The 19,549-nt window shown below is 33.5% G+C and overlaps 3 protein-coding genes across 4 annotated transcripts; 1 reads left to right on the top strand and 2 right to left on the bottom strand.

The window, feature by feature from the left end:
- Positions 1-753: 753 nt before the first annotated feature.
- On the top strand, positions 754-8,141 carry LOC114189209 (anaphase-promoting complex subunit 7). The gene is made up of 18 exons (XM_028077922.1): positions 754-941; positions 1,068-1,136; positions 1,260-1,310; positions 1,487-1,618; positions 1,741-1,803; positions 2,110-2,225; positions 2,848-2,932; positions 3,500-3,559; positions 4,500-4,545; positions 4,885-4,958; positions 5,419-5,469; positions 5,583-5,783; positions 5,868-5,912; positions 6,030-6,123; positions 6,276-6,421; positions 6,513-6,742; positions 7,094-7,154; positions 7,381-8,141. Exons 1-18 carry the CDS (start codon positions 873-875, stop codon positions 7,465-7,467), a joined length of 1,680 nt encoding a protein of 559 aa, XP_027933723.1. The 5' UTR covers positions 754-872; the 3' UTR covers positions 7,468-8,141.
- An 813-nt stretch (positions 8,142-8,954) lies between these two features.
- LOC114189077 (acyl-CoA-binding domain-containing protein 6-like) lies at positions 8,955-14,193 on the bottom strand. 2 transcript variants are annotated; one of them, XR_003605549.1, is made up of 15 exons: positions 13,733-14,193; positions 13,354-13,426; positions 13,110-13,262; positions 12,911-12,988; positions 12,690-12,794; positions 12,506-12,572; positions 12,360-12,421; positions 11,734-11,873; positions 11,456-11,582; positions 11,241-11,355; positions 10,872-10,960; positions 10,576-10,659; positions 9,684-10,499; positions 9,538-9,600; positions 8,955-9,336 (listed from the first exon to the last, which is right to left on the bottom strand). XR_003605549.1 is itself a non-coding variant. In XM_028077785.1 (15 exons), exons 1-15 carry the CDS (start codon positions 13,768-13,770, stop codon positions 9,256-9,258), a joined length of 2,088 nt encoding a protein of 695 aa, XP_027933586.1. In that variant the 5' UTR covers positions 13,771-14,190; the 3' UTR covers positions 8,955-9,255. The 2 variants fall into 2 exon arrangements, 1 of the variants encoding a protein (XP_027933586.1); XM_028077785.1 differs by having other exon boundaries at positions 9,538-9,597; positions 13,733-14,190.
- Positions 14,194-17,544: 3,351 nt separating this feature from the next.
- On the bottom strand, positions 17,545-18,243 carry LOC114188953 (monothiol glutaredoxin-S4-like). Its single transcript, XM_028077631.1, has one exon. It carries the CDS (start codon positions 18,069-18,071, stop codon positions 17,763-17,765), a length of 309 nt encoding a protein of 102 aa, XP_027933432.1. The 5' UTR covers positions 18,072-18,243; the 3' UTR covers positions 17,545-17,762.
- Positions 18,244-19,549: the final 1,306 nt, after the last annotated feature.

Raw genomic sequence — 19,549 nt, 5'->3', positions numbered from 1 at the left:
ACTTTCAATAATAGATAGACTTTGCTGTTAATAAATATAGTTCAACACTTACATGAGACTTAGTTTGCATCTTTTAAGGAAAATATTAATATTAAGTGAAAATTGTGAAGTTCATATAACTCCCCTCTAATCCAAAATTATTTGCATCACACTTGAGTTAGAAACTCACAATTAACACCTATGAGTAAATTCGACAACCTTGTGGTGAATTTAGTTAAAAAAATGTATACAAAATGCTATGAAAAATATTATTTCACTTTTTCCAAATATGTCGCTTTTCTCCTTGATTATAAATTCAAAAAAATAAAAATAAAAAAGTTAAATAGGAGTAAACAAGTCTCAAATATACCTACCGTTAAGTTTTTCAAGTAACATGTTACATTTAGGTAACAGTTAAGTGTCACCGAAAATTAATTTATGCAAATATTTAGGGCATAATAAAAAAGAATAGCAAGTGACTTGTTATATTTACCACATAATTTTATAAAGTGTTGGTTATACAATTTTTGTATTCAAGCAATCCTCAATCAAGACTTGTCCTTTAAAAAAGGAGATAATTATTGATTATCCAACTTTTAAATTTCTTAACAGCGATGTTTTATTTATCATTGAATATTTTTTATTTTTTTAAGAAAAAGTGTTTTTTGCTAAATTCCCCTGAATTTAAAAAATTCCAACAAGTCTTCAAAATTTTAGGGCGTTATTGATGAAATCAAATTTCAAATATTTTCATATATATACAGAGAGAGATACAGAACCTCGTTAGTTTGTTACTGTTTGCATTGCATCGAGTTGAAGCCCTTTGAGAAGAGAGAGAGAGAGAGTGAAGATTTCAAATAGAAGAGCCGAGTGCTCGTAGAAGAGCACATACAATGGAAGTTCCGAAAGATCAAATCGCCACTCTTCTGGAAAATGGCCTCTACAACTCCGCTCAGATGCTCGTAATCTTTATTCTTTTGTTCTTGTGCTTCCAATTCGTATTTGAAATTTTGATTCCGCACAAAAAATGGTTGTTTTTTATTTATTTATGAGTTTGAGCTCTAATCTGAAGTCTCTGTGATGAACAGGGTTGTTTTCTTGTTTCTTCTCCTGCTGCAAATGCTGAATCTGCCCCACACCTCAAAACTGAGAGCTTGGTCTCTGCAATTTTTCATTTTAAAAGAAAAATAATTATCTTGTTTTGTAATTTTTAATCTTTGAGGAGCTCGTTGAAGCTTGTAGTTTGGTTTTTTTAATTTTTAATTTATTAATTTGTTCAGGTGCTACTTGGTGATTCTTTCTTTCGTGAAAGGGAGTATCGTAGAGCCATTGTAAGAGACTGTGCTAACTCTTTCTCCGTTATGCTTATGCAGTTGAAAACAATTACTTATTTGTGATTCTGTTATTTCAAAATTTTTGTTTAATGGGTACTTCAAAAGTTGTTTTTTTGGGGGGAGAGGTGATGTCTCTCTCATTTTTTTTTTTAATGTCTTTTGTTGATGGACAGCACACCTATAAACAAGCATTGCAATACTACAAGATGATTCCAAAACAGAGCATGACTTCTCGAGGTTCATTGTCGTCGAACCGATCTTCGTCTCCAAATTCTTGCAATGGATCAGTAATCAATGAGAATGAGGTAAATTGGTGTTAGTGTTTCTTTGGTCCATGATGGCTGGGGTTGATTTGATGTGCTTTTAATTTGTAAGGTTTTGCAAGTCCAGGTTTTTATAGTGTTTTTCTCTTTTATCTCTTTAACAGGTGAAGTTCAAAATTGCATCATCTCACTGTTTTCTGAATGAGAATAAAGCAGCTCTAGTTGAGGTTTGTTTGTTCTATTCTCTTCTTTCCACAGAACAGACTCATAAGAGTGCATGTTCGTTGATGTTTTTCTTTTTAATTAAAAAAATTCGTGTTGGTGTAAACTGGAAGATTACCAATTCTCTATTTATGGAGGGATTAACAATGGAAACAACTAGCCTTTAATGGCTACTTTGTGCATATTTTGTCAGACAAGGATGTGAAGTTTTTTTAATGAGAAACAAATGTCATGAAATTTTGTGTTACATTCTTGATTTGTTTTCAGTTTTTCATTCCTTATGAGTTATCTATGCCACTTTCTCATTACAGATGGAAGGAATTCCCAACAAAGCTAGAAATTTGGCAATGAATTTGTTATTAGGGAAACTATATCGAGTTTCTAGGCATAGCCGAGCTGCTGTTGCTATTTACAAAGATTGTATAAGGTTTGTAAATATGTCATACACTGATTACACCTTTTATATGTCACCCATGGGGTTATCTTTGAAAGATATTTATGGATCTATTTATCTGTTTTTATTGATTTGTTGCAACTATATTGCATTTTGACCTTCAGCAGTCAGGCTTGATGTCCACTAGCGTCCCTATGTCTGAACTGATGGCATTTGCTCTTGGCAAACACAATTATGTTGTTCATCTAGCTACATATTTGTTTTTTGTTGTCTTACACACAGTTATTAAATTTTTTATGAAGGTGTTGAAGTAGTCAAGCACTGTATTTTGATATAGGGTGAGAAGGCAAGAAGCTTGCTTTTAGAAGTCCTGTACAGCCGTATAAATAATCTCAATTTATTCTTTTGTGTCTCTTCTTTTATTTTTGGTGGTTTGACTTCTCTTTCTCTGTTCTTCTATTTTTATTTTTATTTCTTTTAATTTTGACTGTTTGTTTTCTCTTTTGGGTAGCATTAAGTGTGTTATGGAGTTATGCAGGTGGCTACTTGCTTTTTAAGCATTGTGCATTTGCATCTTTCATATGATCTATATTTTTACTTATTGATTTGCTACTTGAGTTTAAGATAAAATTCTTTGTTGATGTCTTTTTGCCAGGCATTGCCCTTATATACTTGAGGCCATCACAGCTTTAGCAGAACTGGGATCGACTGCAAAGGATATCATTTCATTGTTTCCTCAGGTTTGTTGATAAAAAGCTGAAAGAATTTTGTTTTTTTTTACTGAAGCCAAATAATAGAGATTCGGCCTTTGATCAACTTTGAGATGATTCTTTGATTTGCAATGGAATTGGGTATCCATTAAATTATGTCTTTTCTTGCTTTTCTCTAGGCAATTGTGTCCTCAGCTATAAGAAGAAACTTTACAAGTAGACTGATGTGTTTTTCTATTTTTGAGGAAGGAGGTTTGGGTATTTATAAGACTCGGCCCTCTGGGATAAAAAAATCACTTCAATGGGTTTTGGTTTCTTTCCTTTTGTTAATTAGATTATTAGGTTGACAGAAGGTGGCACAAACAACTGTTAACCTAAATTTGTTCGTGTACTGTGATCTATTTTTCTGCTATTTGAACATGTGCTTTGACCTCATTGGAATAGTTTATCTGTTTTGTGGCCTGATAACCTTTCTTTATAATGTGATTATTCTATGCATGGAGTTTCTAGAAGTTAAGTAGATAAATTTGCAAATTTACAATTTAATTGTAATTTATCCTCCAAGAATCTAATTGGTGTTCAAAAATTTACCTTCAGACTCCAAATAGAAGTGCTAGGGCTCCATTTGATCATACTGACGCAAGTCGATGGCTTCAAGTAAGTTATACATAGTACTAAAATTCTTGTTTGTTTACAAGCTGTGATGTACTTGCTACCATTTATCACTTCAGCGATTTTTCATTTTAGTTAAGCCTCTGTAAATGCATCATTGTACCTGCACCATGTCTATGTTTCATCAAATCCTTGAGAAGCAATAAAAGAGAACTGCTAGTCTTAAGAACGAATAAATGAATATTTGTATTTACAGATTATTTTTACGGTTTGGTAGTATATCTAGAATATATGAGCTTGTTTTGTTGGTATCCATATATCAATGTAATGATCAGTTGCAATATAAATTCCAGTCATTTCAAATGGAATTTATATACACTTATCAATTGTCTTGCCAGATACTGAGTTTCTTTTGCTAAAGGATGATGTTCTTGGTTTTCTATGCGCGAGAATGATTTCGGAGGAAGGATTATACTTTTTAATTTATATTTTTCTTTCTTACTTAAGTTATTCTTAGTGATGAAACTTATCGTGAGCCCTACCTAACTTCCTTTGGGAAAGTTAGCTCTTAACATGGTTATCAAATTCTCTATAACCTGGTGATCAATAGTCAATTCTGATTTAACTTCCCTACACGTAGCCTGGTTCAGAATAATATCTATTGAGGCGTGAGGATTAGTTAATGAAGCCCAACCTTTTTCTTGATTTGTATAATAAATATTGTCTGTCAATGTACTTTTCATTATCCTGTAAGATACTAACTGTCAGAAAAAGGGTGTATTCTATATCACATGATTTTATTCCCAAAGAAAATGACTATAAATACAGGCATGGGAAAGTTGTAAAATTATATTGTTCTTGATTTTGGTTCAATTTCTTTTAAATTTGGCATCATCTGTCTCATGGATTGTTTTTTGTACATGGCGGGGCTGGCAAACTGTGGGAACTTGCAATTACTGATTAATTTTCCTCTTTCTATTTGCAGCGATATGTTGAAGCTCAATGTTGCATGGCTTCAAATGATTACAAGGGTGAGATATTGTATTTAATAAGGAACCATCTAATTATTTATTGCATGCTTGTGTTGGATGTTTGCAGCTGAAGAATTTCATAAGTCATGTGTTTTATGGGCATAGCCCTGGGGTCAATTTCTGCCACTCAAAATGTACAAAATGATAAATTGTACTGTGAATTATTTATCTAGCTCGCTGCATTAGCTTATTGTCCTCTTTTTCTTTTTTTTTTTGTCAAACTCGGACAAGATTTTGATGATAGCAGATATTTATTTTTTCATTTGCTTGTACTTTGTTGTCTCTGATGTGTGTTTAACACTGACACATCCAGTTTTACTCTGTTTCAAATTTTGGCAGGTGGATTGGAGCTCTTTGCTGATCTTCTACAGCGTTTCCCTAATAATACACACTTACTACTTGAGATGGCAAAGGTTAGGCTTGCTGCAGTGATTTATAACTAGTGCAATGTAACCTTCCAACCATACTGATGTTGCACCTATTTCTAATTTTTTCCTTTGGACTATCAGGAGGAAAGGTTTGCTTTCTGTAGCTAGTATTTTTCTCAATGGATTTAGTTCCTCTAAAGCAAGTAGTTCCCTTTTGTGAGAAAAATAAAATTGCTTAACCCTTAATGAAAATTAAGAGAGCAGATTTTATCAAATCTATTTTTGTTACACTCGTGTATTTAATATCAACTATTAATTTTTTCATTGATGATTAAAATTTCTACTTTTCTCTAAAGTTCTCACTTTAGAGGAGCCAAGTTTGTGAGTGACAATTGATGCAATTTCTGAGTTGACTGCCTGAATTTATTTAATAAGAAATACCTCTGCATGAAGTTTCCTTGAATTGGCCGCTTAATCTCTAAATTCATGTATGTTGTGAATGAAGGTTGAATCTATCATTGGAAAGAATGAAGAGGCCATTATGAATTTTGAAAAGGTAATACAGATCTGTACCTTATTAGGCTAATACATTTATCTATAATTGTACTGTTTACATACTTTCATGCACTTATTGAGCTTATAATTATATTGTTAATGTGGTGATTACAGGCCCGATCAATTGATCCATACATCATAACATATATGGATGAGTATGCAATGCTTCTAAAGCTTAAGTGTGATTATCCAAAGCTGAATAAGTTGGTGCATGATTTATTGAATATTGATCCTGCAAGACCAGAGGTTTTTGTAGCTCTATCTGTTTTATGGGAAAGGAAAGATGAGAAAAAATCATTACAATATGCTGAGCAGGTCTGTATTTTTATTTGATGCAGATTGGACTGCACTTTATCTATTATAAAATTGCTCACAATTGACTAATTATTTTGCAACTAGAGTATTCGGATTGATGAGAGACACATACCAGGATATATAATGAAGGTAATAAATATGGTTTTGTATATGGGGCATGGCCCATGCTACATGGGGGTTTATTTACTGTATATTGTTTGTAGAGAATGATGCATAAGCCTTTCCTTACATGCTGAGATTATTCAGGGAAATTTATTGTTGACTATGAAACGGGCAGAAGCAGCTGTGTCTGCCTTCAGATCAGCTCAAGAATTGAGACCAGATATTCGCTCATATCAAGGTTTTAGTTTTATACTTGGAAAAATATAGTGCTGCGTGAATTGCATCTCTTTCCTGCAGCTCATGTACTCTGCTGTCAATATCTACTTTAAAGTGCTGATGATAGAAAATTTAGAAATTTGTAGGCTTTTGACATGAATCTGAATATTTCAGGTTTGGTTCATACATATTTGGCCCTTTCTAAAATCAAAGAGGCTTTATATGCTTCAAGAGAAGCAATGAAAGCAATGCCTCAGTCAGCTAAGGCTTTAAAGTTAGTAGGTGATGTGCATGCCAGTAATTCTGGTGGCAGAGAAAAGGTAACTTATCAGCTTTTTAAAATTAGTATCCATAGACTACTATCTGTACTTTGATTTCGTATGTGGGAAATATAATGCATTCTTCATACAGGCAAAAAAGTTTTATGAGTCTGCATTAAGACTAGAACCTGGTTACCTTGGAGCTGCACTAGCTTTGGCCGAGCTGCATGTTATCGAGGGCCGAAATGGAGATGCTGTTTCTCTGCTCGAGCGATATCTTAAAGACTGGGCTGACGATTCTCTTCATGTAAAACTTGCACAAGTCTTTGCCGCCACTAACATGCTGCAGGAGGCTTTGTCACATTATCAGGCTGCATTAAGGTTGATGTCGTATTTCAAAAGTATCTTTCAAGGTGTTATTGAAAAATTTGATTTGGCATCCACCGGATTAAATTAGCTTAACTCGAGTCTGGACCCTACATCCTAAAATATCCTAACAATTGAGGGGTGACTACAAGAGCACATGCTATGTTTTTAGTTAATATACTTCAACTATGATTTTTCTTAGTGTAACAATTTGGTAGTATAATAAACATTTCCTCCCCACTGTTTCATGTTGTAAGTTCGTTGCAGTTAACAACTGATCCTATCCTTACTGCTGAAGATCTTCATGTGCTGCATGCTAGTTCTTGATGTCTTTACTATACTCCTAACATTTTGCATAAATGGCAGGTTAAACACCCAGAATGAAGCAGCAAAACGGGGTTTAGAGCGTTTAGAGAAGCAAATGAAGGTTTGTTCTTATTATTTATTATTTAACATGTGTGTTTTTCTAAATAAGTCTGATACTTGATTGATTATATATTTCTAAAGTCTCAACTGATTAAACTCATTGGTCACTCTTTAGATTATGTTATCTGGAATAGATGCATGGTCTAGTAAAAAATTATAATTTAATTGATGAGGATGATATTAGATAGAGTTGAAAAGTTGAGCAAAGATAATTGCATCATTTGTAGGGGGTGGATCCTGATGCACCTGAAGAAGATGAAGACAATGATGTTGAAGATGCTGACGGAGATCAAGACGAGACTGAACTTCTTTGAATATCAGTGTACCTAGGAAGTCTTTGATGATGATGATGACGATGAGGAAACTACCCTGGAAATAGTTTAATGTTGAGATGACATTAACAGTAGGGCGAGAGTTACCCCTGGTGGCGTACAATTACAAGCTTGGCTTCGGTTTGCCTTAACTACTGCAAGTGTTTGCATCAGAAAACAAAGCATTTCATACTGTTGCATCTCGTACCCTAAGGCTGTATAAATATGGAATATATGGATTAGATGGTGAAATTTCATGTCCAGGATGATCGGACATTGGCTAAGTGGCTGAGTTCCATTTTGTGAGGCCAAAGATGTCTCAGCTGGAAGCTTGCCTTATGTCCGCTGTAAAATTTATTTTCTTTTTAATGTTTGTAAAAGCTATGATATATTTGTTAAAAAGTTAGTCAAGTGAAAACTGTAGACAGTCAACTTTCACTTTCTGTAACCCTGTAAAACAACTGTTCATTTTAATTGTTTTGATCACAAGTCAAAAGGTGAAGTTCCATGTAAGCTTTTTCTCTTTATTCTTTATTGTCTAGTTAGGTAAAAGAATAAAATGTGCTACAATTCAAATGAGTGACAACAGAAGTTAGGTTTTATCATTGCTAGACATTTTAAAAGGGGTTGTTTAAATCTCTCTGACCTCAAATTTATGTGCATGTGGGTTCCTTTCATCATTTGATATCTTTTCTACATTTACAACTCTAAATACTCATTACTTCCAGAATGATTCCAATTGCTTGTTTTTATGTAATTTGGTCTGGAGTTGCTTTTGGAATCAACTTTTATGCTGGGCAATATGTTTAATGTTATTCTTTTGACATGATTTAGATTTACGGTTATATGCAATTTCGAACATTATTCAACAATATATTCTAATTTTGAAATGCTTTAACTTAAAAATATAAATTTTCATTTAGTTGATACAAAATAAAAAGTTAGTTACGTATTTCATTTATCGCTTTTCTTTGGTCACCACCCTTGTGGATTGGTCATTTCACTTTTTTTCTAACTATTCTGATAATCTTTTGAATTTTAATTTTTAATGAATTGTTCAAGTAAATAGAGTTTCATGAAAAAGAAAAAGAAAATGGAAAAACTTAATCATGCATGCACTGCTTAATGATTAGTTATTAGTACTTTCAAGTTGAATTGAATAGAATATGTGGAAAGAAACAAACAATCCAATCCAGATAGTGATATTTATAATTGACTCACATTCATGTCTTACAGTGTCATTGGTTCATTCTTTTTGTTTTCTATTCATAATGAACAAAACTTGATATTGTACAAACTACCTATACCTTCATTACCGCATCAATTCCAATAGATTTATTTTTGTTCAATCTAAAATTTAAATACAATGATAATTTATTTATCTTCTAACTATTAGTCCTTAAAATGCTACTAGTCACATTTTTATGCTAATTTAAAATTTTATTTAACTTGATCAGTTAAAAATTCACTTTAATTTGTTATTTAGAACATTACAAGAAAAATAACAGCTTATTTAATTATCATTTATTTGACCACGTTTTGATTATACTAGGACTAATGAACTCTTTATCAAGAACGGTGAAGCTCAGTGGTTAAAAAACATGAATACAGAACCAATTTCCTCAGCCAAAAGGGAAGTTCTATGAATTGTGCTTCTTTCTCTCTGTAGGTCTTCAAAACCATTATCCAATTGCACTTCCCTTGATAGATTGTGTCCACATAACATAGAAGCATTGTCTCATCATTTGTGCTGAAGTTGATAGGCATGACATCATTTGACTTTGCAAAGCATTACACGTGAAAAGGTTTCCTAGGAGTAGGGGCTCGATTCTCTATTGATTGAAGTCTCTGTTTGAGATGGAAAACTTCAACCTATGCATACAATAAGTATGGTGAGAACATGAAAATCACTAGTGAAAATATATGCAAGACTTTTATGGCACAGAAACTCCATCACAAACAGAAACAGAACCTCAATTTGAACATCATAATTGGACATACAAAACAAAAACTATATGGTTTACCAAAACATACAACAAAGACTTAAGCTTCGTAATCAATCCTAGGATATACCTGTAATTGGAATGCCCTGGCTCTTTCTGCTGCAAGAACCCCTCTGGTTGAGTGCAATTCCTACTAAAAGGATTTTACTAAGTCAACAAAAATTTTATAAAGATATGCAATGCAAGTACCTCCATCAAATGAAAGGGTTTATATACCTTTTGAGTGTCATCCAAAACAGCCTTGAGGAAAGCCACATCATGCTCAAGCCTTACATTGTCAGCATGGACCAAGTTTGAAAGGTTGGTAGCTTCTTCTTGAGATAACTCTGCACTCACCAGTTTCTCTCTCAGTAACTCCATCTCCTTCAGTGTGTCAGATAATTTTTTCTCCATCTCTTGCCGGCTTTTAAAGGCAGATGCTAAGCTTTTCTCCGCAGCTTCTCTGCTTGCTAATGCAGCTGACAATTGCCCCTCCAGAAGGCCAAATTTTCTCATCAGGGAAGCCACTTTAGTTTCATGATAATGATGGATGCTTGAAGCAGCAGACAGTGATCCTGATTTACCATTCTCTGGGAATGACACATCATCACTTTCTAGCAAAGGGTTTTCAAAACCGAGGTTTTGTTGATTTGAATTTCCAGATACTGAGACCTGTTGTTCCTCCATGTTGGTCTTGGAGCCACTTGATCTCATTTGATTACCAGGGTCATCTTCTGAATGCTTGATCCTTACATCTGGATTGTATTCTTCATGATGATCAAATTGCCTGCGAAGGGAGGTCTTGGTACGGAGGGAATTGGAATCTTGTTCAAGAAGGGTTTCAGACAGAGATTTCCTTTCAGAACCGTGTTCAATTGCAGATGCAAGATTTTGTCGCACGACAGAGTCAATCAAATGTTGGGAAGAGTCCTTTTTAAGTTGAGAAGCCAATCCAGCAGATAATGAATGTTTTTCAAGTAATAAAGATCTTTGACCTTTGGTTGAAGTTGGTCGCTTTCTTGATTCATTTTTTTCTGTAATCAACACTTCCACCTAATACAATCAAGAAAAAGGTTAAAGGTAGCATAAGAATTAACTCATACAACAACTTTATGCATTTAAGTCAAACCTGATTTGATGGCTCCTTTTTGGATCCCCCAAATGCAACAAGGAAGTCTTTATCCTTGTGTTGCACGAGTACAAGGCTAAAACCCTGCTATCATAGCAGATATCAAAAAACATGCTTGTTAAATACTGTATAAAGTCAAGCATACAAAACTAAAGTATAGCCAAAGATTTTATCATAATCGTCAAATGATTAAAAACATTAATGTCAATAAATGCACAGTGAGCTAACGGTACGAGGTAGCAGCAGATGAATGACAAGCAAACCAGGCAGGAAAAAAAAAATAAATAAAAATTAACCTTGTTGGTCGTAATAGAAGATGGAGGTGACCCAATTGCCACAGACCATTCACTTTTTACAACATCATATACCAAAGTCTCCCCGTGTCCTGAAATATACAAAGAACATTAGAAATTTAAGAAGGAAGAGAAGAAGATATTTGCAGAGACCAAATCTCAAATTCTCGTGCTCTTATTATGAACAGATGAAATGATGACTGGTAAGAAAGATAATAGGAATAAAACCAATGCAACATAGTAACCAAGAACTAAATCAGTAAAATTCATGCATAAATTACTTTTTTTGATGCTGCAGTGTAAAAAGTTAAGTTCAGAAGATATAAATAAATAGTATGCACAAATAAATGCTTCCTCCATTAAAAAGCATACGTTTTTTCTTGCTTCCACCCCCTGTAATATACCATTTCGTGCCACATAACACACCACAGCAACCAGCCCTTGGAGATGGATGGAAACCACGTATTTTTATTCTTGACCATGCCATCTGAAAGAACATATATTTCCATTGATTACACAATGAATGAGCATTTAGTCTTCATCTTGAGGAATAAAAAAGTTTCACTAAATATAGAGAGAGAGCTCACTGTTTCAAAGTCAAGTGAATACAAGTCATTCAAGGTCCTGGATTTTGATGCTCCTCCAAATATAAATAGAATTTTACCATCATAAAGAGCTGCCACATGGTTGAATCTTGGACAAGGTGCTGCTCCCCTGTATGTGATATAACAGCATTACTTATCAAAAGCAACTAGACATTTAAATCAAGTCCTTATCAGCAGATAGTTACATGAAATTCGAAACTTTAGTTTTTGAACTTAACAAAAAACTAAAATCAATCATAACAAAGTATAAACACAATTACGTGTAGTGAAGTGGAAGCCATGTCAAGGACTTGAGATCAAACATATGTAGATCATTCAGTTTCCTCCTTTTGGCATCTTCTCCTCCAAACATTATTAAAACAGAGTTGGCCATCACAACCGTGTGGCCGCTGCGAGCAACCTGCCAAGAACAAAACATTGGTCAGTACTGCCTAAAGAGATTCAAATAGAAGAAACTATATTATGAGACATTAGATCAGGCAATGTTTCATTTTCTCACTATAGAATTAGTTCCTACTTCTTAGATTATTTGTGTGCAACTGTTTCAGATCATGTCTTCCAGACAATTTGATGAAGACTTGCTTCAGTTAAATGAGAGGGATAAAATAGAGGTATGTATGTTGAAAACTGCAATTCAACTACACCACAGATTCAAAATTTACTTGAATGAATGCAACAAATACAAAGAGACAATTTCTTAATTATTTTATTTATATGTAAATTCTTTATTGAACCTAGACAGAGTAATACATATTATAATGATTACCATGATTTATGATTTACTAAGTGATATGATTGGGCAAGATACGAAAATTGCAATCCAGTAGCATATGCCCTAACATTTCAATTCCTCATATTGCAGTTTTATCATAAGAAAATTGATTACCGGTATGTCTCCCTTTGCTTCCATGAGGGACCAGCACTCTGTCTCTGTATCAAACACCCATACTAAAAAAAACCAGAATGACAATTAGAACAGTTTTGCTCATGAACGAGGACAAAGCTATTACATATGTGAAGAAGAGGGTGAACCAGAAATTTTGTCACTTGCTGGGTCTGTTTTCCCTCCAATTAGGAGTGCTTTTTTCCCCCAAGAAACCTGGTCAAATTATCATCATCAAACACAATAAAATTAAGACCGTAATAAATGTAGTTGCAACCATAGATTAAAGTAAGCATTCAGCGAATATGTTGTAAAAAGCATAGATTAAAGTACCAAACAATGCCCCTTGCAAGCAGGAATCTTTAGAGGAAGACTGCTAGGCGATAAGTAAAGCTTAGAGGACGCCATGGTCCACAAAAATCTGTCAAAATTTAGCACCTGGTAATAACAATGAATTGTATCCAGATCTCAGTTTGTGTAATGAAGAATCAAATAATCATCTAATGTTAACATCGATGCTCATATGATAGGAACAATGTCCCCAGTACCCTTACCTGCACATCGTCTAACAATCCATTCCCTGATTCACCACCAACCACTACCATCTTATTCTGAACTACAGCTGCAGCATGCTATTCACAAAGAATAATAGTCAAATCTTAACCAAAACTGCACACAAGTCATGACATAAGACTTCCAGAAAATGACCAGGACCAAACATTAAAAATAATAAGAATCATAAAAATTACATACATAAGATCTAGGAGTGGGTTTTTCCCCTGCAATTGACAACACCATCCAGTTCTCTGAACTCCCTGATGTACTAGTATGCATCTCAGCTGTAGCAGACAAAAACTGGCTGTCAATTTCCTCAGAATGACCACTTGTCCTTGCAGCTCCTTCTCCCTATAAGAAGCTTTATCAGTGGAAAACCCTCATTGTTACAAATTCAACCCCACATAGGGAATGAAGCTGGAAAAATGACATTGGAGTTTACATTTCGTTTCTGGTGATGCCTGATGGGGCTTCTAGTTCCCTGGGGAGTGTCAGAAAGCTGGACCTTCAATCGACTGAGACAACACAACAATAACAAAATCAGTTTTGAAAGAGTTTATTTTCAATTTATTTGAACTCATTCTATGACATAAACTCTTGAATATAACCTTTGAAACAAATATGAAAATGGTTTAACCTTACTCTCTCTTTGATTAGAGAAACAACCTTAGATAGACTCTATTCAATAAACACTTAATTAAGTTGTTTCCCCAAATATACCCTTACCCTTGAAGAACTAGTGCTACCTCACCACCTACCGGTGCATGAAAAGAAATTAATTTCAAATTAGAAAGAGGAAAAGGTAAAAGAAATATTTTCACCTGCCAAGTTTCATATGCCTTCGAGAGAAGCCGAACATTTTGTTCTTCAAAGCTCAAAGCAGTGCTGAAATCTGAGTGAAGCAAGAAACAAGTTGAAAAGAGCACTAAAACTCCAAAAAGGGTGACCACGTTATCCTCAAAGTCAAACAAAGAGTTTCCCTAACTAGAATGCAAATCAAGATCGCTCCTTTTCACTTGCCCATTAGAAAACTTTCAAAGTCCAAACTCACAATGGCAAATCAAAGAAAACAATAACACAACAATCCTCACCGACAGGGTGAAAACAAAGTCCAAACCACACGTATATAGTGTTAGTGCTGTGAATGAAGAAAATCTCACAACAACATCAAACTGAAAATGGGGAAGAGGTGAAAACCATGAAAGAGAGATGATATACATTATACATTGAATATTGTCAATTCTTCTTCCATCCAAGTTTTACATCCATCTTAGTCAGATAAATATTCATGTTTGATAATTTAAAAAATAAATACGCTTATTAAAATGTGTACAAATGGGTTTTCATATGATTTTCCAGAGAAGAAGATTCTTTATTTTATTTTTTTTAAATAGTGCTGCTGCTCGGAAAGAATCTTATGCATAAAAAATGTAACTTTTTTGTTTAATGTTTTTAATCAGTAGAAAATTACATATCTTTATACAGTTCAAGTGACATGGAGTGATGATTAGAAATAAATCATTTACTGTATTGAAAATCAAATGCTTGGGATATTTATTTGTTAAGTAATTAGAAAAAAATTGTGGAGTGAATAAAAACAGAAAGAGATAGGGTGGGTCCAGTGTGCATCAGTGATTGTTGACTGCATGCATGCATAGGTGTGTTTCTGGTCACTTGTGTGAGAGAAAAATGAGGTAAAAGATGGCATTTATGACACACCACGTGTGTACCCTGTGGGTAAGGGTAGTGACCCTAAGTTAAGAGACAGTCACAAACCCAAATGAAGCGTTGTCTTGTCTTTGAGATTGTGGTTCATCATCATCATCATCAATCACTTTTCCTCCTTCTTCTTCTCCACTTTAATCTGATTCATGTTATTTTCTATGTCCAGGATCACCAACAGCACAAAAGTGGTTTCTTATTTGTGACATTTAATTTTTGTTCATCTTCTATGATTGGACTTGTCTTTGTAAGAAAACAAAACAGTTTTGGCGTTACTATAAATTGATACAATTGGGATATTAGCCTTATAATATAATAATACTATTTAAAAAATTGAAACAAACTTTTTATAAATTTAACTTTTTTCTTCATTAATTACTTAATGTACAAATTAAGAACAATTTTTCTAAAGTTATATAGCAAAGATTCTACCAGGTAACTAATATACAGTTAGTTTTAATGTAAAGAAGTTAACTTTAATTTTAGTTTTGGTTTTATCTTAACTGAGAATTTCATCCAAAAGTTAAAAGTTCATAATACTTGTCAAGTTTTAGAGAAATGTTATTTAATATTTTACCATTTTACTACAATATTTTTAAAACATTTCACATTTTATTAAAATATAATCCATAATTCTTTATTTTAAAGATTGAATATATATATTCAATACATTACTAAATATTTAAAAAGATGTTTATACGGATATATCTTTTAAATAGATAGTAAATATAATTTAAATGAACATAATTTAAAATCTAAAATCTACCTGATTATTACGTGCATGCAATCATTTATTATTATTAGAAAATAGAAATTATACAATTATACAAATAAAATTTAAAAAAGACAAAATATACATCCCAAAAACCAATAAACATTTCAAAGAGAAATAATGTAAAACATAAAGTTTAGACTTCTTATTTAAATTGAGAGTTTACTGATGGAACATGACATTGTTATTTTTCTGTGAATCCTAAAGTACCTATTTTAACGAGTTCGAATCTATGGAAGTTTATGATAGGGGAATAAATGGTTCAAATGAACAAGAGGCTGTACAGTAAAGATGAGAATTACAAATAATTTTGTTTTTTCTAATAATATTCTCTTTTTTGTTTTTCATTAGCAATTATTTAGAACACCAAACATATTTTTTGTCTTCTCCTACCAATTTAGCAAATAAAAAAGAAATCATATGCACTTACATCTATCCATTTTTTATGATGCGTGAATCAGTCATTCATCAAAGTTATTCGCTTGCAAGCGGGATCTTGAAAATTATTTCTTAAACCACTGAACATTGAAAAATGGTGATAGGAATTATGCACAGAAAATGTTTGACGAAATAGCTGAATAAGAATGTGATGTATTTGAGTTTCATGTAATCTTGGTAAATTTGCACGGAATTTTTTTTCTTTACTGAAATAGGATTCTTATGAAGGTTTTGGATTTTACAGGGCTCGATAAAGTAGGAAATGTGAAGCAGCCATGTTCTTCCTGAAATACAATGATTGATGTTTACATTGATTATAGAAACCCAATATCTGCTAAAGAATCTGTTTTTAAATGCACATCACTGATATTGGAAATAGAAGTTGCTTACAAAATGCAAGTTGCTTGGTTCTCAAATTGTGTCTGCTTCAAATAGAAGTTAACACAGGGAGGGTTAAGAGAGTAGACACCATCTTTCACTAAATGTTTTAAGACATTAAATTTGTAAATTTTTTCTCTTTTATATACTTTTCATATCATTCACCTTCACTCAATGTAGAATTCTCAACTTCAGACTTGAATTTATCACATGATCAATATTATGATGCAATTGTGTCATTCCGTAACTAGTGAGTATCCAACTGTTGATGCTATATTACTGGTAAGATCATTTAAGAAATGTGTTCACTGTCAAGAAAATGTTATTGACAATTTTCATTCTTCGTGAACAGGGCATCCAAATTTGTGACACTTGCATAGGCTATACTATGGCCAGCTGGAATATAAAATACTTGTCAACCTTGACTTTTGAGGTGAATGTATTTTAAAATAATATTATGTAAAAGTTGTACAAAAGTGACACAGTTATTCATCTGCAAAATATGATTATGACTTTTGCATGCTAATTTTATCACTAACTAGTGCTTTTCATTTTCATCTGTCTCACAAGGAGAATAATTCTGGATTACATATTCTTTCATATCGTTTTATTGTATATATAATATAATTCCAGGAAACAGATAGTGTTGGAGGGGGTCCAACTCCATAATGGACATATCCAGAGTACATTTTATCTCTAGAATATAACCACTTTTCCTTAATCTGAAAGACTAAAGAGGCTCTTTAACTTGATGATATGCTCAATTAGTTTTTCTCTACCTTGTCTTTTTCCTAACTTGGGCATATAACTATTTGATGTGACAGAGGAACCATGTTAATGTTACTGACATGTCGCACTCACTTCTTGTACTAATAGATTTATTCCATTCTGTGATTGTCCCTCACCAACTATGTGAAAGAACAAGACACCGTTTGTTGCCTTAATGCCTTATCACATGGACTATGATTCTAGTCTCACAATGTGCCACTTCCCAAAGAGAAATTCTGTTGATTTCTTTTTCTGATATGAAAAACATGAAAAAAGAGAGCATGGAAGGATTTTGCTTAATGTTCACACCAACACATTACTTTTTTTCATTTGTGTCATCCCATTCCTTCTGTTATTTAATTTTGAGTCCAATGATTGTTGTAGAAAACAGTCAAAACACATTTCTGCATCTTTGCCTTGTTCTGAAGTCAGTTCTGTGAAAATGCTGATAAACCACACTATTCACTGTAGCATGATTATTAAACAAGCTGTTGAAATTTATATCATCTGCAAGTTCATTCAGTTTATTATAATTAGCTAAAACACAAGGCTACATTCAATACAAAAAGGGCTAATTAAATGACACCTTTATCAGTCAAGTTAATTAGCCTCATTATTTATTAGAAATTAGCAGCACATACATAAACTCTGTTGTACTAATATACATGCATCCTATAATGGATCTGGCCGGCCTTACATATAACCTCACCATAATTATACATGAAACCAAAACAGATTTTTAGTGGCTGATGAGAAAGGTTAATATTGATTTATCAAACCCAAAGAGCACCTGCGTTCCTAAGCATAGGGATTAAGGTCCGGTTTAGGTGAAGGCTCATAACTTCATTGGTTCCACCAACAAGCTTACCATCGATGAACACAGCAGGCACAGAGGGGTTGCACCCTAGCCTTAAAAGAGCTTGCTCAATGTCCTTCCCTCTTGGTATCTCATCAAGTTCATGAACATTTGGATTCACTCCAAAGTCACTGAAGAGGGTTTTGATGGTGTGGCACATGCAGCAGGAACTCCTGCTGAAGATCACCACTGGCTTCTCTGATACCATCTGTGCCACTCTATCCATTATGCTGCTGCTTGGTGAAGTCCACAAATGTAGTCTCAAGGGTTAACCAATGTAGTCTCAAGTTTTGAATGCAGAAAGTGCTGAGGGAAACCTAGCAAATGTGGGTAGAAATGTGAAGGAGAGGTACTTGAGGTTTTGGTTTGTTGTGTGCATGATCTAGGAGCCAAATGGGGTTTGCTTATATAGGGGTTTGAGGACATGGTACGGTTGCTTTGCTGGGAATAAACATTAGACTCTAAGTGTGGTTCTCATGAGAGAATACATCACAACAAACAATAAATTTTATTAGACTGTAATTTAAATTATATTAACAGGATTGATTTATAAAACAACAGTGTGCACCGTATAAATTAATCATATTTCTGGTCGACAACAAAAATTAGTGAGTATAGAAAAGAGGAGGAGAGTGTGGCTGAGGAGAAAGGAGGGGAATGTTCCATTAGATATTTGGGTCGGTTTCTAAATTTTCTTGGATCATTTGTCTGAAAGTGACTTATTCATTTTTCTTTTCATTCTAACGAATCCATATCTATGCATGCATACGGAAAAAAAAAAGGAGTATCCTTGCGCTTGGTACGGCAATAAAGAAGAAGAAAAAAAAAAACTGTGCATGCACATCCCTCTCATAAATCATGTAACAACTGGGGAATAAGGAATAGTGTTACATAAGAGAAATTAGCTTTGTGAGAATTGATCTGAGTGTAGTTAGAATGTGAATGCTTTTTACATTATCATCTTTGCCATTATAATAAATAAAATAACTTTTTTTAATTTTGTTGGGGTTTTCCTTATCTATGTTGGAAGCATCTGCTACCATGAAAGGTAAGTTGAATTTATCCCATTGGGACCTCTTTCTTGCTATTAAGATTGGCATCCAATTCTAGAAAGGGAAATTTGACTACAATGACGGATCACTGCAAGTTCTAACTAAGAAAAATTCAATATTTGAAAATTATTAAATTTTTCATTCCTCATTAATCGCATACTAATAGGAGTGGATTTAATTATATGATTATGGTAATTAAGAAAAACATAACTGGCTAATTGCTGTTTCATAACTTCATACTACTGGTATGAATAGCTGGGTTGTGCTCTCTAGAAAATTCCGATAAATTTAAGGGTAGGTGTCTTTGTTTGGGACCCTGTTTGGTTTTTGCTAAAGGAATCCCTAGGGTGGGAGCAGCTAATGTTCACGTCCAAAACTACGACAGAATTTCATATATACCTTTGATGCGTTTGTGTATGGATTTCATACCACGTCTTGTTGCGACAACTAGACCCACCAACTATAGCTAAAGCGCACCAACATGCAAATTTTTGTTTTCAAAAAATTATTAAAACTTTCCTCGCACATAAAATTCGGGCTTTATTCGGGCTTTTTTTATTTGAGGATATCTTTGATCACAAAATTGTAAAATAGGATCAAGATGTCAAGTCAAAGTACGATATTAGAGGTGATGTTGTCATTCATTCAGTTG

This window comes from Vigna unguiculata, chromosome 6 (genome assembly GCF_004118075.2).
Source record: "Vigna unguiculata cultivar IT97K-499-35 chromosome 6, ASM411807v1, whole genome shotgun sequence".
Taxonomy (NCBI): domain Eukaryota; kingdom Viridiplantae; phylum Streptophyta; class Magnoliopsida; order Fabales; family Fabaceae; genus Vigna; species Vigna unguiculata.
The sequence above is the reverse complement of the archived record's forward strand: the minus strand, read 5'-3'. Positions and strand labels throughout refer to the sequence as shown.

Excerpts from the sequence above, each read along its gene's own strand:
- LOC114189209 (XM_028077922.1), top strand. The coding sequence starts at position 873 with ATGGAAGTTCCGAAAGATCAAATCGCCACTCTTCTGGAAAATGGCCTC. Across the intron at positions 942-1,067 it reads ACAACTCCGCTCAGATGCTC|GGTTGTTTTCTTGTTTCTTC; the intron begins GTAATCTTTATT and ends TGTGATGAACAG. Across the intron at positions 6,422-6,512 it reads ATTCTGGTGGCAGAGAAAAG|GCAAAAAAGTTTTATGAGTC; the intron begins GTAACTTATCAG and ends TTCTTCATACAG.
- LOC114189077 (XM_028077785.1), bottom strand. The coding sequence starts at position 13,770 with ATGTTCGGCTTCTCTCGAAGGCATATGAAACTTGGCAG. Across the intron at positions 11,583-11,733 it reads TGGCTTCCACTTCACTACAC|GGGAGCAGCACCTTGTCCAA; the intron begins GTAATTGTGTTT and ends TATCACATACAG. Across the intron at positions 11,356-11,455 it reads ATTCACTTGACTTTGAAACA|ATGGCATGGTCAAGAATAAA; the intron begins GTGAGCTCTCTC and ends ATGTTCTTTCAG.
- LOC114188953 (XM_028077631.1), bottom strand. The coding sequence starts at position 18,071 with ATGGATAGAGTGGCACAGATGGTATCAGAGAAGCCAGTGGTGATCTTC.